Genomic DNA, 19,441 nt, shown 5'->3' on the forward strand with positions numbered 1-19,441 from the left:
TATTGAATATACCAACATTTTCAGAATTAATGGAAAATATTAATGTGTGTAGAAGCATGTAAAACATACATTTGAAAGGAAGATTGTTTTATTTGCTCAATTTTTGTGTATATGACTGGGTACACACGCCGCATCAAAAGATGCGTGCTAATGCGTGCGTGATACCCTAAAAATTGCATTTCCTAACTCCAGTATCCATAATTCCTCATAGTAAATTTCTAAGAACGCCACACAAATAATTCAGTCCCAACCATGCTCTCATTTCAGTCATATCTGTTAAACGTTTCTCATACGACTCCTTTCGTTTGGTAGCTTTAATTTCCTCGTTTGCGTTTTTAACATTTCGGCTAAACAAATAATTTGGTGTTTTTAACAATTTTCGTTATTTATTTGGAATCCAACAAATAAATCATTTCTACGGAATTATTTTTGAGAAAGATCAAACGGCCAAATTTTTTTGCAGTATATTGATTTCTGTAACTATTCGAGGTCATCAATAATTACGCCTCCTGCGGAACCGTCCATTCCCACAGACGCCATATCGGACTGGTTGGCCGATACAATCTTCGGAGCATCATTATTATCTCCACTTGATCTGTTTCCGAATTCTTGCATTTTCAATATAAGCATCGCAAATACTTGAGCTGGCAAAGTGGTTTGTAAAACCTGCAATAACCGAGCTGGTTGTCCACATACTACCAGAGCATTGGCCAAATGTTCCACACCACTCTCAAAATCTCCACGTGCTATAAGTGTTTCTCCCATCTGAATTTCCTGGAGGAAGTATCTGAAAGGACACAATTTTAATTATTTAGATACAATTTTAAATGAAGTGCAAATGTAAACAGGTAAGAGATGGCTATATTCGGACGTGGCCGAACATGTGATACCCTACAACACATACTCTGTGCACTGTTTTCCACGTTTTATATGATTGCGTCATTATGTTATTGATGTAATTATTAATTGATATTTTTGAATCATTTTTTTATTTATCATTTATTAAATATATAATAAACTAGCTTAACCCGGTGCGCTTCGCTACCCCGACTAAGTGAAAAATAAATGAATGAGTCCTACGTAGGTCACATTTACAAATTTTATATACTCTAACACTCCTGAGTCCACTCTCTCCTTTAAAGAAGATAATTAAATTAGGAACAACACTAAAATTGAGTACCTTAAGTTTGAGGATACTTGTAATTTATTCAGCCTATTGGGACATCTTAAATTACTCTTAGGATAACTGCTTCTGTTATTGATAATTTTTACTCCAATATTGATATAGATATGTCAATAATGATACAAATTTCATTGAAATGGGACGTATATATCAAATCAAATACATGAAATCGGCCGAAAATATACATGGGAGCTATATCTAAATCTGAACCGATTTCGAAGTATTTTGGCACAATTATTTCTAGGCCAAATTCCGTCGCACATTACGAATGTCATTGAAATCGGACATATACAGCGTGATTGGTGCATCAAATAAATGAAATCGGCCAATAATCGTCATAAATTCCAAATGTCATTAAAATCGTACATATACAGCGTTTTTGGTGCATTAAGTTCATCAAATCGGACGAAAATATATATGGAAGCCATACCTAAATCTAAACCGATTTCGATATAATTTGGAACATCTATTTCTAGGCCAATATCCGTCACATATTCCAAATTTCAACGGAATTGGACATAATAGCGTGTTTGGTGCATAAAATACAGGAAATCGGCCGAAAATATATAAAGGAGCCATATCCAAATCTGAACCGATTTCGATATAATTCGGCACATTTATGCCTAGACCAAATTCCGTTACACATTCCAAATTTCAGCGAAATTGGACATATATAGCGTGTTTGGTGCATCAAATGCGGAAAATCGGCCGAAAATATATATGGAAGCTATATCCATATCTGAACTGATTTCGATATAATTTGGAATATTTATTTCTAGACCAAGTTCTGTAACACATTCCAAATTTCAGCGAATTTGGACATATATAACGTGTTTGGTGCATCAAATGCGGAAAATCGCCCGAAAATATATATGGGAGCTACATCCAAATCTGAAGCGATTTCGATATAATTTGGCACATGTATTTCTAGACCAAGTTCAGTCACACGTTCCAAATTTAGAAATTGGATAAAAATAGCGTGTTTGGTGCCTCAAATACATGAAATCGGTAGAAAATATATGTATATAGGAGCTATATCCAAATCCGAACCGATTTCTAAATAAATTGGCACATATATCTCTAGGCCAATATCCATCACACATTCTAAATTTCAGCGAAATTAGACATACAGTGTTGGTCACAGAATTAGCACACCCCTTTGGGGAAAACTGATTTCAGTCAGCTAAGAGTTTTGATAAGGCAAATTGAAATATTTTCGTAAACAAAATCCTTTTCTATAATGTATTTAACAGATTTAATGATATAAGTGAATAATATTATCAGTGGTTTTTTGAAAATAAAAGTTTTGTGAAGACGCCCAAATTATCAAGGGGACATATAATTAGCACACCCTATTATTTTTTAATTTAATTCAATTAATATACACAAATTAATTTATATTGAAGTTAATTCATATTCAAAACGCATTGAACAAATCATTTTTTCAAAGAGAAAATAATTTATCACCCCGGAATCTCAAAATATATCCCAATAGCGGACCATTTTTCGTAATGTACACCTAAACGTCAGAAAGTCGCCAACACTTTAAAAACAAATGCACAATTGGATCTGAAATTATTGGAATTGTTAACCGATTACTGAAATTTAAGTATAAAGTGCAAAAAACTTTTCAAAAAGTGTTTAAGGTAGATGATTCATTTAAGAAAATTTTCGATTTGGTAGGGGTTTTTAGAATGAAGATCAATAAAATGCACCCTTATGTAAAGAAGGATCAACTTATAACACCATTTGCTATTCAAAAATACAAGTCTTAATAACACGAAAGACCTACCACTACAAAACTGTCAACAAAGCTCTAGGTGAACACGTAGCACATGAGTATGTTTAAAGGTATAACCCCTTTCTAACAATAAAGGATTTTGAGGTTTGCTGAAATTGGTCACAATCAATGAAAGTAGGCATATACTATTCAAGATAAATGTTTTCTGGATTATTGATTTTAAATTTAATCGTTTTAAGCTCCGGGAAACATATTATCTTGCGGTCTCACTAGACTATCTCCAATTTGCCTCATGTTTACAAAATTATTGAAATTTGCGTAGGTCCCATAGAGATGAACATAGGTTTATCGTGGCATACATCACGACATATCGGTAAAATTCAGTCCAGATGGATAAGTATTTATATAATCAATAGCTCAAACCATCATATTACAGTTTCTTAACGAAAATTTTTGTATCAAACGGATTTTACAGATGCACACTGCTGGTGGGTACATCCCACTATTCGCAAATTTACAGCGATGAACAAAAATTTGATGTTTCTATGAACTGCTTGCCTCATTGAATTTGTTTACATGTTCAAAAATCGATAAAAACATTAAAAAAACTGAAATTTCCATCAGTCCTTGGGACCCAAGGTGTACCCCATATAATTCCCTTCTGACACTGAAATTTCGGAGACTGGTGGAGAGTATAACTAGAAGACTGGAACTTATTCCCAAACGAAAGGGATTTAAAACTGAATATGGACGAATATGTTGAAAATATTCACAATATTAGTGATTCTTTTAAGGTGTGCTAATTACATGTCCAGTGAATTTAGGACATTTTTTACATTTTTGGGGGTTAGTCAAATTGAAAGTTATGTTTCAGTTTCTGTATTGCGTTGTATTCTTTAAGCATACTACTGAGAATATATTAGTACAAATACTTTATTCAATACAACTACTTTTGAAGGTCTTTTTAGGCAAAATAAATGTTGGTAGTGGGGTGTGCTAATTGTGTGACCAACACTGTATATAGCGTGTTTGGTGCATAAAATAAAGAAATCGCCCGAAAATGTATGTATATGGGAGCTATATCCAAATCTGAACCAAACTCGATATAATTTGGCACATTTATTTCTAAAACAAATTCCGCCACAATTTTCAAATTTCATTGAAATTGGACATAAATAGCATGTTTGGTACATAAAATAAGGAAATCGGCCGAAAATATATATAGGAGCAATATCCAAATCTGAACCGATTTCGATGTAATTTGACACATATATTTCTAGGCCAATATCCATCACACACTTCAATTTTCAGCGCAATTGGATATATATAGCGTGCTTGGTGCATAAAATACAGGAAATCTGCCGAAAATATATATGGGAGCTATATTCAAATCTGAACCGATCTCGATATAATTTGGCACATTTATTTCTAGAACAAATTCCGTCAGACCCTCTAAATTTCAGCGAAATTGGACGTATATAGCATGTTTGGTGCATCAAATGTGGAAAATCGGCCGAAAATATATATTGGAGGTATATCCAAGTCTGAACCGATTTCGATATAATTCGGCACATTTATGTCTAGACCAAATTCCGTTACACATTCCAAATTTCAGCGAAATTGGACATATATAGCGTGTTTGGTGCATCAAATGCGGAAAATCTGCCGAAAATATATATAGGAGCTATATCCAAATCTGAACCGATTTCAATATAATTTGGCACATTTATTTCTAGACCAAGTTCTGTAACGCATTCCAAATTTCAGTGAATTTGGACATATATAGTGTGTTTGGTGCATCAAATACATGAAATCGGCAGAAAATATATATAGGAGCTATATCCAAATCTGAACCGATTTCAAAATAAATTGGCACATATATTTCTAGGCAAATATCCATCACACATTCTAAATTTCAGCGAAATTGGACATATATAGCGTGTTTGGTGCATAAAATAAGGAAATCGGCCGAAAATATATGTAGATGGGAGCTATATCCAAATCTGAACCAAACTCGATATAATCTGGCACATTTATTTCTAAAACAAATTCCGCCACACATTCCAAATTTCATTGAAATTGGACATAAATAGCATGTTTGGTACATAAAATAAGGAAATCGGTCGAAAATATATGTATGTGGGAGCTATATCCAAATCTGAACCGATTTGAATAAAATTTAGTAAATTTATTTCTACACCAAATTCCGTCACACATACAACATTTGGAGATTGTATCTGTAATAGTTCTAAAGATATTTGCATACAAAATCTAAATTTTTTGGAGGTACCTCCGGTTTTGATGCTATATCTGCAGATCAACGCGAAATTTCAAAAAATGATATAGCCTATTTTCATTCCAGGCCATGTAGCAATGTACCCTTAACAGTTCAGTAAGATCTGTTCAGCGGTTTTCGAGTCTATAAGGCACAAACAAACGAACAAACAAACAAACAAACAGACAAACAAATTTCAATTTTATATATATAGATATGGTAAACAATTCTATGCGATGACGTGATTTCATGTAATCTTCTGCATTGGTCAAAAGAAGTCATGAATGATCCGACTTTTTTATCTGCATTTGAACCCATTCATCGATCCAATAGAGATGAAGTTTGTGTTTTTATTTACACACTTATACGTATATACATTTTTTTTTTGTTTATCTAAATGTGTTTAAAGCTATACAAAGTTTATTATTTACAATAGGCTTGATGTTGTCGGAGACTCGAAATCACGGTCAAAGTTGTTAAAACTCTCGTCGTAATGTTGTCTTACATTTCCTTTATATCTGACAAGTACAACTTCTAAACAATAAGTGTTGTACCTAGCTCGAAACGTTGTTCAGACACTGTAATAAAAAGGAAGTCAGAATCATGGAGCTAAAAATAGAATCGGACTGCACTCTTTGGTATTGACTGACATAAAATGAAAAAAAAAAAACAAATCTCGCTTTTCGAAATTTTAACAAATAGCCCGAAAAGAAAAAGGAAAGAACTGACGACTTTTGAAACAAAATGTGATAACATAAATGATATTTTCCTGAAAATGTCTCTCCTCTCCTTTCGTTACATTTGATTCTCTAGAGATCCCTATTTGTAGATCCTACGTAGCGATATCATTTTTTCCGAAAAAAAGAGTACACCAAGACCTAGCTTTGCGTCGTTTCAGTATGCGTTGTTTTCGAAGTTGCGTCGTTGCTTAGTTAATACCAATTTTCCCTATGCGTCGTTCGATTTTCGAAGTTGCGTTGTTTTAAGTGTCTAATTTTTTATAATCTCCACAATATTTGGAGGGTATATAAAGTTTTTTTCCCCGTTTGCAATGCTTTGAAATAATCATTTGCGACCCTATAAAGTAAATATATTTTTAATCAGCGCTAAATTCTAATTTGATATAGCCATGTCCGTCACACCGTCCGAATGATTTGAGATAGAGGGCTGAAATTTTGTTTACATATGTATTTGGTCTGAACTTAGATCAAATTTGAAGATGGGCTATATGGGCCCACGTTTTAGTAAAGCCCCATTTTACGGTACCACCCGATTTCAGGAATTTTTACCTTTTTCGGCTATATTTTCAGGCCGAATTAGCTATAATTTGACATTTAGTGTTCCCAGTGATGTAGAAACTGGACATTGATCCACATATTGTAATAGCCGGTACCGCCCGATTTCAGAAATTTAGATTGTTTTAGCTACATTCTCTGGCCGAATTAGACCAAAATAGCTATCATTTGGCATTTAGTGTAACTAGTGTTCAAGTAATTTCTCCACCTAAAATTGTGGGCATAAGAAAAAATAGTGGTATTCTAATTGGGAACCTATCTCCGTACTTTACATGGTTTTCCATAGAAAATCGTAATTCGCTTTGCGTCGTTTCACTTTGAGTCGTGTTTTCTTGGAACGTATCTACGACGCAAAGCGAGGTCTTGGTCCATACATTTCCATAATTTTGTTATAAAATTGAAAGTTATTCACGAACAAGAAGTTCTTAAAGGAGTGCAGTTGGAGTCCATGTCGAAATCTGAACTGGTTTTGGGAAGATAATAGAAAGAACATTTTGTAAGATGAAACAAAATCAAGATGCGGATAGCGTATGAAGTAAACTCTGTTGCGGTACAGCTACGGTGATTAAACTGCAATTTTGATATAATTTTTTGCTGATAAATTAATTGTATTTATTTTATAGTTGTTGGCGTTTTTTATTGTTGGACTGCAGAATTTTACATCATTGTGTTTATTTCAGCTTGATTCCATATTTTGTTGTATTCAGTATTTGAATAACAACAAAATGTTTTAAAGTGGATATGAAATTGATTAGTTGCGGGCGGAGGGTAGGGTATACTATAGTTTCAGTTGTCACCAAACAACATCATCAGTTCCCTTTTTCGCCGACTCTGTATCGATAAACAGATCAATAAGCCCATCCAGCAAATTAAACAAAATGAGAAATTTGCTGTATGGCACTAAAGCTGATTACCCTACAATTTGAGTCGAACTAAAGAAACCAAACAACATCATCAGTTCCCTTTTTCGCCGACTCTGTATCGATAAACAGATCAATAACAGATCAATAAACAGATTAATTAAACAAAATGAGAAATTTGCTGTATGGCCCTAAAGCTGATTACCCTACAATTTGAGTAGAACTAAAGAATTTCATATCCACCACAGTTTTTATGTCGTCTTTGCTTCGCAAAGAATCCGAACATAGGAATGTTGCTTCAATAAGCGGGTTTTTGCATTACGCATTGTTACCGCCGCCACTGTTTATTTACTTTATTTTTCTTTTTATTTATGTAGTTACATATGATCGTAACCTTGAGTTGTTATGTAGTCATTACTCTATGATCTATTCCTTCGTTGCCCTTTTATTTGTTTACATTGTCCACTGCAATTATATACACACATTCATACAAATGTATGCAATACTTGTTGTTGTCGCCTAACGGCAGTGTCTAGTTTGAGTTAAAGCAGTGGCTTCAAAAGGGCAACGAAGAGATGAAAATAGTTAGTTCGAATTTAAAAGCGAAGGAAACAAATTGTTTTAAAGTGCCGTAGTCCCTTTTTAAATTTATGTAATAAACACTTCATTTGAATAATTTTCCAAGTGTTTTATTTGGAAAGGCAACTCTTAAAAGTTGTTAATAATCGCTCAGAACTCAACATTCTTTAAAACAATTTAACTCTTTAAAAACAATTTAATAAGAGTTCAGTAGAACAAAATAAAAATAATTTCGCGAGTGCTGCAAATTATTACAGTGGTTTCAGCAATAAATTTGTTATTGGGAAGAGAGTGTGCAAGAGTGTTTATGGCTCATCTATATATATAAAATTGAAATTTGTTTGTCTGTTTGTTTGTTTGTTCGTTTGTTTGTGCCTTATAGACTCGAAAACCGCTGAACAGATCTTACTGAACTGTTAAGGGTACATTGCTACATGGCCTGGAATGAAAATAGGCTATATCATTTTTTGAAATTTCGCGTTGATCTGCAGATATAGCATCAAAACCGGAGGTACCTCCAAAAAATTTAGATTTTGTATGCAAATATCTTTAGAACTATTACAGATACAATCTCCAAATGTTGTATGTGTGACGGAATTTGGTGTAGAAATAAATTTACTAAATTTTATTCAAATCGGTTCAGATTTGGATATAGCTCCCACATACATATATTTTCGACCGATTTCCTTATTTTATGTACAAAACATGCTATTTATGTCCAATTTCAATGAAATTTGGAATGTGTGGCGGAATTTGTTTTAGAAATAAATGTGCCAGATTATATCGAGTTTGGTTCAGATTTGGATATAGCTCCCATCTACATATATTTTCGGCCGATTTCCTTATTTTATGCACCAAACACGCTATATATGTCCAATTTCGCTGAAATTTAGAATGTGTGATGGATATTTGCCTAGAAATATATGTGCCAATTTATTTTGAAATCGGTTCAGATTTGGATATAGCTCCTATATATATTTTCTGCCGATTTCATGTATTTGATGCACCAAACACACTATATATGTCCAAATTCACTGATATTTGAAATGCGTTACAGAACTTGGTCTAGAAATAAATGTGCCAAATTATATTGAAATCGGTTCAGATTTGGATATAGCTCCTATATATATTTTCGGCAGATTTTCCGCATTTGATGCACCAAACACGCTATATATGTCCAATTTCGCTGAAATTTGGAATGTGTAACGGAATTTGGTCTAGACATAAATGTGCCGAATTATATCGAAATCGGTTCAGACTTGGATATACCTCCAATATATATTTTCGGCCGATTTTCCACATTTGATGCACCAAACATGCTATATACGTCCAATTTCGCTGAAATTTAGAGGGTCTGACGGAATTTGTTCTAGAAATAAATGTGCCAAATTATATCGAGATCGGTTCAGATTTGAATATAGCTCCCATATATATTTTCGGCAGATTTCCTGTATTTTATGCACCAAGCACGCTATATATATCCAATTGCGCTGAAAATTGAAGTGTGTGATGGATATTGGCCTAGAAATATATGTGTCAAATTACATCGAAATCGGTTCAGATTTGGATATTGCTCCTATATATATTTTCGGCCGATTTCCTTATTTTATGTACCAAACATGCTATTTATGTCCAATTTCAATGAAATTTGAAAATTGTGGCGGAATTTGTTTTAGAAATAAATGTGCCAAATTATATCGAGTTTGGTTCAGATTTGGATATAGCTCCCATATACATACATTTTCGGGCGATTTCTTTATTTTATGCACCAAACACGCTATATATGTCTAATTTCGCTGAAATTTAGAATGTGTGATGGATATTGGCCTAGAGATATATGTGCCAATTTATTTAGAAATCGGTTCGGATTTGGATATAGCTCCTATATACATATATTTTCTACCGATTTCATGTATTTGAGGCACCAAACACGCTATTTTTATCCAATTTCCAAATTTGGAACGTGTGACTGAACTTGGTCTAGAAATACATGTGCCAAATTATATCGAAATCGGTTCAGATTTGGATGTAGCTCCCATATATATTTTCGGGCGATTTTCCGCATTTGATGCACCAAACACGTTATATATGTCCAAATTCGCTGAAATTTGGAATGTGTTACAGAACTTGGTCTAGAAATAAATATTCCAAATTATATCGAAATCAGTTCAGATATGGATATAGCTTCCATATATATTTTCGGCCGATTTTCCGCATTTGATGCACCAAACACGCTATATATGTCCAATTTCGCTGAAATTTGGAATGTGTAACGGAATTTGGTCTAGGCATAAATGTGCCGAATTATATCGAAATCGGTTCAGATTTGGATATGGCTCCTTTATATATTTTCGGCCGATTTCCTGTATTTTATGCACCAAACACGCTATTATGTCCAATTCCGTTGAAATTTGGAATATGTGACGGATATTGGCCTAGAAATAGATGTTCCAAATTATATCGAAATCGGTTTAGATTTAGGTATGGCTTCCATATATATTTTCGTCCGATTTGATGAACTTAATGCACCAAAAACGCTGTATATGTACGATTTCAATGACATTTGGAATTTATGACGATTATTGGCCGATTTCATTTATTTGATGCACCAATCACGCTGTATATGTCCGATTTCAATGACATTCGTAATGTGCGACGGAATTTGGCCTAGAAATAATTGTGCCAAAATACTTCGAAATCGGTTCAGATTTAGATATAGCTCCCATGTATATTTTCGGCCGATTTCATGTATTTGATTTGATATATACGTCCCATTTCAATGAAATTTGTATCATTATTGACATATCTATATCAATATTGGAGTAAAAATTATCAATAACAGAAGCAGTTATCCTAAGAGTAATTTAAGATGTCCCAATAGGCTGAATAAATTACAAGTATCCTCAAACTTAAGGTACTCAATTTTAGTGTTGTTCCTAATTTAATTATCTTCTTTAAAGGAGAGAGTGGACTCAGGAGTGTTAGAGTATGTAAAATTTGTAAATGTGACCTACGTAGGACTCATTCATTTATTTTTCACTTAGTCGGGGTAGCGAAGCGCACCGGGTTAAGCTAGTAATCTATATATATAAAATTGAAATTTGTTTGTCTGTTTGTTTGTTTGTTCGTTTGTTTGTGCCTTATAGACTCGAAAACCGCTGAACAGATCTTACTGAACTGTTAAGGGTACATTGCTACATGGCCTGGAATGAAAATAGGCTATATCATTTTTTGAAATTTCGCGTTGATCTGCAGATATAGCATCAAAACCGGAGGTACCTCCAAAAAATTTAGATTTTGTATGCAAATATCTTTAGAACTATTACAGATACAATCTCCAAATGTTGTATGTGTGACGGAATTTGGTGTAGAAATAAATTTACTAAATTTTATTCAAATCGGTTCAGATTTGGATATAGCTCCCACATACATATATTTTCGACCGATTTCCTTATTTTATGTACCAAACATGCTATTTATGTCCAATTTCAATGAAATTTGGAATGTGTGGCGGAATTTGTTTTAGAAATAAATGTGCCAGATTATATCGAGTTTGGTTCAGATTTGGATATAGCTCCCATCTACATATATTTTCGGCCGATTTCCTTATTTTATGCACCAAACACGCTATATATGTCCAATTTCGCTGAAATTTAGAATGTGTGATGGATATTGGCCTAGAAATATATGTGCCAATTTATTTTGAAATCGGTTCAGATTTGGATATAGCTCCTATATATATTTTCTGCCGATTTCATGTATTTGATGCACCAAACACGCTATTTTTATCCAATTTCCAAATTTGGAACGTGTGACTGAACTTGGTCTAGAAATAAATATTCCAAATTATATCGAAATCAGTTCAGATATGGATATAGCTTCCATATATATTTTCGGCCGATTTTCCGCATTTGATGCACCAAACACGCTATATATGTCCAATTTCGCTGAAATTTGGAATGTGTAACGGAATTTGGTCTAGGCATAAATGTGCCGAATTATATCGAAATCGGTTCAGATTTGGATATGGCTCCTTTATATATTTTCGGCCGATTTCCTGTATTTTATGCACCAAACACGCTATTATGTCCAATTCCGTTGAAATTTGGAATATGTGACGGATATTGGCCTAGAAATAGATGTTCCAAATTATATCGAAATCGGTTTAGATTTAGGTATGGCTTCCATATATATTTTCGTCCGATTTGATGAACTTAATGCACCAAAAACGCTGTATATGTACGATTTCAATGACATTTGGAATTTATGACGATTATTGGCCGATTTCATTTATTTGATGCACCAATCACGCTGTATATGTCCGATTTCAATGACATTCGTAATGTGCGACGGAATTTGGCCTAGAAATAATTGTGCCAAAATACTTCGAAATCGGTTCAGATTTAGATATAGCTCCCATGTATATTTTCGGCCGATTTCATGTATTTGATTTGATATATACGTCCCATTTCAATGAAATTTGTATCATTATTGACATATCTATATCAATATTGGAGTAAAAATTATCAATAACAGAAGCAGTTATCCTAAGAGTAATTTAAGATGTCCCAATAGGCTGAATAAATTACAAGTATCCTCAAACTTAAGGTACTCAATTTTAGTGTTGTTCCTAATTTAATTATCTTCTTTAAAGGAGAGAGTGGACTCAGGAGTGTTAGAGTATATAAAATTTGTAAATGTGACCTACGTAGGACTCATTCATTTATTTTTCACTTAGTCGGGGTAGCGAAGCGCACCGGGTTAAGCTAGTAATAAATATAAAAGCTGTGAAAAATATCAAAAAGCCGCTGAGACAGCATCACATTAAAATAAAGAAATTATTATTCGAGAAATAAAGGAATTATTTATTTTCCAATAAAATAACAAAAATTTTAAAATCGGGTTCCAATAATTTGACGATAAAATGTCAGAAACGGATTTCAATTGCAACAAATGCGATTCAAAAGGTACCGAGCGTATGGTGCAGTGTGACTCTTGTGACAAGTGGTTCCATCCACCCTACAAAAATGCAGTTTTGGTTAAATCGTTGGATTTTTTACAGCAACAACGGCACTGTGTGGCTCCTTGGTGACAAAATAACCATAATTACACAATATTGTTTTAATCCATTACATATATTTAATACAATTAAAGAAATTCAATTGTCACAACACAGAAAAGTATACATACACCCCAAGGAAATACGAGTATTATCGTAAAATTTATGGAATTAGTAGCAAAATTTATACATTTTTTAATTTTGGCGAATGTCTCTGGGTGTCTGAGATATATTTTAGAGAAAAGAAAATAATTTTTGGGGGTCAAATTCCGTTATTTAGGGTCAAATTTCTTATATACCTCGTAAAAGCTGATCCTTGCTTAATTTTTTGCGTTTTTAGGTATTGCACTTTATATGGCAAATCTTGAGACCCTAGAATGCTTTGAAGCTGTTTTTGTGCATAATATACCTTCCTGAACGTCAATAAATGCACGTTTTCCCTTAGATTTCTCAGGAAGTGAATAGATTCCGCGGAATTCATGGTGCAAATTACATATAGATGGCCTTGAATTGCCTTGTAATATTGTCGGATACAATCCTTGGGTATCATTTGACTCAGAAATGTACAATTATACGAAACGTTTCGCGCCTATAGTAACGGTAATGATCATAATACGAAAACGACGTTGTTCACAGTACAAATTTCATGCTTTTTTGGTAGTGCTTATATTTTGTTGCTTTAGAAGCTTTGGGAACAGGTTTGTAACAAAATATGTCACATGTCTGATTCAATTAATGCCCAAGGATTGTATCAGACAATATTACAAGGCAATTCAATGTATTTTGTATGTAATTTGCGCCAGGAATTCCGCGGAATATATTAACTTCCTGAGAACTTTGAGGAAAAACGTGCATTAATCGACGTCAAGGAAGAAATATTTTGCTCAATAACAACTCCAAAGCTTTCTTGGGTCTCAAGATTTGCAATCTGAATCTAATTTTGTGCTTTTTATAAAGTACAATACCTAAAAACGCAAAGAGTTAAGCAAGGGTCAGCTTTAATTTGCTATACAAGAAGTCCGACCTTAAATAACGGCATTAAACCCCCCAAAAATTATTATTTTCTCTAAAATATATCTCAGACACCCAGACACATTCGCTAAAACTAAAAAAATTTATAAATTTTGCTATTAATTCCATAAATTTTACGATAATACTCGTATTTCCTTGGGGTGTATGTATACTTTTCTGTGTTGTGAAAATTGAATTTCTTTAACTGTATTAAATATACGTATTAGACTAAAATAAATTTGTGTAATTATGGTTATTTTGTCACCAAGAAGCCACACAATGCAGTTGTTGCTGTAAAAAACCCAACGATTTAGCCAAAACTGAATTTTTGTAGGGTGTATGTATATTTTTCTGTGTCACTGTATATGTAGTAAATTCCGCAAATGGCGAAGTTATTAACATCGGAATTTTTGGAACTTCAGATCTCGGGAAGGAACTTTTAGCTACCCCTATCGGATTTTTTATTTTATTTTTTTTATGTTTTTAGTAGCCGGCCTTCGTGGGACTTACAACTTTCGCCTATGGACAGGAGCAAATCTAGGACACGGGAACATAATATTCCCTAGTGGGAATATAAATATTTGTATGAATTTTTTGCCTTATGTCTTTAAGTATTTTCGTAACTATAGGATTATTTCATATACAGTATGCAAAGTTCATATTCGTACACACCTAAAAAATGGATAAAATCGTTATTAATTCCATATTTTATGTGCAAAATATGAAATAATTGATAGAAATTACCATAACGAAGACAGATTTAAGAATAACAAAACAAATTTTTAATTTATTCCTTCATTTAGGTATAGATGGCGCCTGTGTGAGTGGCAAAGTTCGTATTCGTACACCTATAAGCACTATATATTTGGAGTTTTTAAGGATTTTCAAAGCAAAATACCGCAGATTTTTGTTCTTTTCTTCTTTTGGAATGCCTCTGCTATAGAAATATGTACAAATAACGGTAATTTTATTAAAAATTTTGCATGAATAAAAAGTCGGACGAATATTTGAAATAATTAAGAAAAATGTGCTAGATGTGATTAACTATTGCAATTTATTCCCGAATTTTTGACGAAAATAGCTAATAACAGTCCTTCTGAAACAATATTCGAGGTCTAATATGAAAGTAATGTTGTCAGCGTTTGGAAATGCAAAGAAACGTAATCCGGGCTTAGGTAAAGTAAACACATTTTTGGTTTTTACTTGGTGAAAATCGCACGTTTAGTTTTATATTTGACATTAAATGTATTGAAGTTTTAGAATACGGTTTCGAACATCATTTCATGTCAAGACATATCGGAAATTACGAGGAATAATAATTTTTTAAGGATGAAAATTTCCCCGAAAATAATGCATTTCTTCAAAAGGTTACCCCACGTTCTTTCCTAGACAATTTACTTCATTCTTTTGACATTTTTGCACTAATTTTGGATCCTTCGGTAAAGAAATATAATTTTCAAGAAGTAAAAACCATTATTTTCCCAATTTTGGCAGACATAACCCTCGTTCCTAGTAAGCGTAGAATTTCAGTCGTACGCGGACAGTATGAAAACTTGTACAGTTTCATTTTTCTTCATAATTTCTCACAGTATTTGACATAAAATGATTTTCGAAACTGTATTCCAAAACTTCAATACATTTAATGTCAAATATAAAACTAAACGTGCGATTTTCACCAAGTAAAAACCAAAAATGTGTTTACTTTACCTAAGCCCGGATTACGTTTCTTTGCATTTCCAAACGCTGACAACATTCCTTTCATATTAGACCTCCAATATTGTTTCAGAAGGACTGTTATTAGCTATTTTCGTCAAAAATTCGGGAATAAATTGCAATAGTTAATCATATCTAGCACATTTTTCTTAAGTATTTCAAATATTCGTCCGACTTTTTACTCATAAAAAATTTTTAAAAATATTACCATTATTTTTACATATTTCTATAGCAGAGGCATTCTAAAAGAAGAAAAGAACAAAAATTTGCGGAATTTTGCTTTGAAAATCCTTAAAAACTCCAAATATATTGTGCTTATAGGTGTACGAATACGAACTTTGCCACTCACACAGGCGCCACCTATACCTAAATGACGGAATAAATTAAAAATTTGTTTTGTTATTCTTAAATCTGTCTTCGTTATGGTAATTCCTATCAATTATTTCATATTTTGCACATAAAGTATGGAATTAATAACGATTTTATCAATTTTTTAGGTGTGTACGAATATGAACTTTGCATACTGTATATAAAGTTTCATATGCACACAGAGTAGTGATAACATACATACATATACATATGTAATATAATGTAATTAATTTTAATTAGTCCGATGGCTTAAAATTATTGTAAAGTTGATAAATAAAAAATAAATAAAGTCATTCCAATACTATTCAAAATATTGCACTGGGGGTATATTTTTTCTTATACTTTACAGAGGTATCTTGATGATTTCAAAGCCAAAATCGGATTGTTTTGCATTGGTCCATTATCCGACAATATATATTTATTGCTAAGATGGTCTCACGCGTTTTTTACCCTGAAGAACCTCCATGTCTTTTTTATGTCACTGAACTTTATCATATTCAACACTGTTGGTCCATTATTAGTCGGAAAAGTCATAAAAATGCATAATAGCTACAAAAATTGGCAAAAATTAAATGATGTTTTTACTACTTGTCTTAAAAGTAGTAGGTTGTTCTTATAAGAGAAGTCTCTCTTGTCCCGTGTCAGATTTCTGTGGAACAATTACACTGTGCTACAGTGAAAATTTGCAGGGGTTCTAATGCATAAATTCGGTCTTGTGGGAGTCCACAGAAGACGAAAATACCTTTGGTTTCTTTGGGTCACTTCGGGTTTTCATTTTATAACGGTAAATGCAGTGAAAAATTGACTTTCTTGGATTTTCAACTTTAAACGGACATTACTTCTTTTTTTCACAACCGATTTTCATTATAAAGGGGAGTGTAATGGCTTTCAAACAAGCAATAGATTTTTAAAATTGGTTAACAAATGGCTAATTACTAGTGGTTTAAGTGTGACAAAAACGCATTAAAAAACAGTAAAATATTTTTCCTTGTGCTCTAGGCTGCGTAAATGATACCTAACAGCGCAATTTTTTACAGTTAGCAAATAGGAAATTTAGTTGGCTTTCCAAAATGGGAAAAAGCAACAAAATCCGTTGAAAAATGAATGCGTTATGGCATTTTTTGTGTTTCAACTTTTTGGTTTTTTTCATATTTTCCTTTATAAAACATTGATACCTTGTGCGTAATTGTTAAGCAGGATAATCACAATTAGAATCATACATGCTAAGATACCCATCTTTTATAAAGGAAAATATGAAAAAAAACCAAAAAGTTGAAACACAAAAACAGCCATAACGCATTCATTTTTCAACCGATTTCGTTCGTTTTTCCCGTTTTGGAAAGCCAACTAAATTTCCTACTTGTTAACAGTAAATAATTGTACTGCTAGGTGTCATTTACGCAGCCTTTATAATGAAAAACAGTGTGTGCAAATCGGTTGTGGAAAAAAGAAGTAATGTCGTAATGTCCGTTTAAATTTGAACATCCAAGAAAGCCCATTTTTCACTACATTTACCGTTATAAAATCAAAACCCGAAGTGACCCAAAGAAACCAAAGGTATTTTCGTCTTCTATGGACTCCCACAAAACCGAATTTGTGCATCAGAAATCCTGCAAAAAAATTTTGTCCACTTTTGTATCACAGTGTTATTATTATTCTTATTTTAGTATGTATTTGTTATAAATTGCAAATAAACTTAGCCTATTTTGAAGGAATATTGTCTTAAGGACCAATAGCAAGAGAATTGCACAAAAAACCGTATAGTTTTTACATAATTTGTTGTCATAAACGAAATTTGTTTTACAATTGTGGTCTTTGCAATACATTTGTTGTCCAATTGTATATCGAAATCAGTACAAAAAGTACTACCTGTGCTAAAGTTTTCAAATTTGTCTGCGAAGGGTAGCTAAAGGAAAGATAAGCCCCACACGCAGAACTAAGGCGCTTCTATAGGCATATTCATAGGGACAGCAACACATCGATTACTGCCAGCTGCAATACTAAACAATCGATTGAAACTATTACCTTTTTCTTCTCTAAGAATCTTATCATATGATGGCTACAAAGATAAGAAAATACATATGTCCACCTTTCCTTTCAACCTCAATTTCAGAATCTGTATAAGGTCCGAGGGGAGTAGTTGTGGCATAATCCGAGTTTACCAACTAAGCTCGGGTCGGGATGAAATTTTTTTCCCAGGTAGATCTCGCCACCCAGATCACAAATATATTTATATTTACGGAAGTCCTACTTCTATGTCTATGGGCCTCCGAAGTTGGGAAAATTTCCTAGTTAAGGGCCGGCTACTTAGTGAATATTTTTTAATTTAAAGAAAATGTTGTTTCCGTTCCCCCAGATTGGCTCCTGTCCAAAGGAGAAAGTCCTAAATCGACTTGTTCCATCAATCCAAACTAGATAGCCTGGTTACACACTAATATATTCTCCGTTACTCCCTTGTCATCAATTGAAAAATAGTTGAATATTACATAAAAAACTACTTACCTTTCAATAGCTTCGTGGTCATTAAGGTTTGGTAACCCGTTGCGAGGGTTGTTTCCGTTCTTACGATTTTTTCGTCTGCCTAAGGCGTGAAGTTTATGTAAGATATTGTATTATCATAATTAATGTAATGAAAAGAATGTTCTTACGCTCTCTGACTTTCTTTTTATAATCAGGATCACTGCGTCGTTTGCTATCAAAATAAATACAATATCCTATAAATAAAGTCCCGGCCACTCCAGCAGCTATTCCAATTGCTGTTTTATTGATTTCCAACATTTTCCTTTAATCTTCGCGACCCAATAACTCTCCTGACATATATTTACCTCTCCATGTGATTCAGACAATTTTTAATACAAAGATATTATTAAGTAGGGTTCTATAAATTCTTAGTTCTCTTGATTCCCACAGATTATCGCAGTTTTCTTATCTGACTCTCTTGAATTCCACCAGATTCTCTGTCTTTCTTAGTAGAGTTGTATAGTCTTGTGTACAGTAGAGCTGGCAAACCATCGATATTCCCAACATTAGATATTTTCGATATAATATTTTAAAATATCGATTGCTATCGATATTATCGTTAAGTTCTCATTGCCATTAACCCTCCGTTGGACACCCGAGTCTGGCCAGGGGCTGGATTCTTGTTCTATGAAAATTTGAAATGAAAACTATTTCCTTTATAACCCAGCAAAAAGTTTGCATCCACGGAAGCAGTTAAATCACTGGTGCAAGTGTCACGAAGTGCTTCTTTTTCTATGAATTCCTCAGTGAATTTTACAAGGGAGCGCGCAGAAAGGAAGCACTCCATTTTGCTTCCGCAGCACGCAGTTAGGAAGCACTCCATTTTGCTTCCGCAG

General features: G+C 33.3%; 1 protein-coding gene across 1 annotated transcript; it reads right to left on the reverse strand.

Annotated features, from left to right (window-relative positions):
* Positions 1 to 359: 359 nt before the first annotated feature.
* Tom20 (translocase of outer membrane 20) lies at positions 360 to 19,110 on the reverse strand. Its single transcript, XM_073986995.1, has 3 exons — positions 18,734 to 19,110; positions 18,588 to 18,666; positions 360 to 787 (listed from the first exon to the last, which is right to left on the reverse strand). The coding sequence occupies exons 1-3, from the start codon at positions 18,861 to 18,863 to the stop codon at positions 481 to 483; spliced, it is 516 nt and encodes a 171-aa protein (XP_073843096.1). The 5' UTR covers positions 18,864 to 19,110; the 3' UTR covers positions 360 to 480.
* Positions 19,111 to 19,441: the final 331 nt, after the last annotated feature.

Source organism: Musca autumnalis, unplaced genomic scaffold (assembly GCF_047663935.1).
Source record: "Musca autumnalis isolate F117 unplaced genomic scaffold, ASM4766393v1 scaffold_4, whole genome shotgun sequence".
Lineage (NCBI taxonomy): Eukaryota > Metazoa > Arthropoda > Insecta > Diptera > Muscidae > Musca > Musca autumnalis.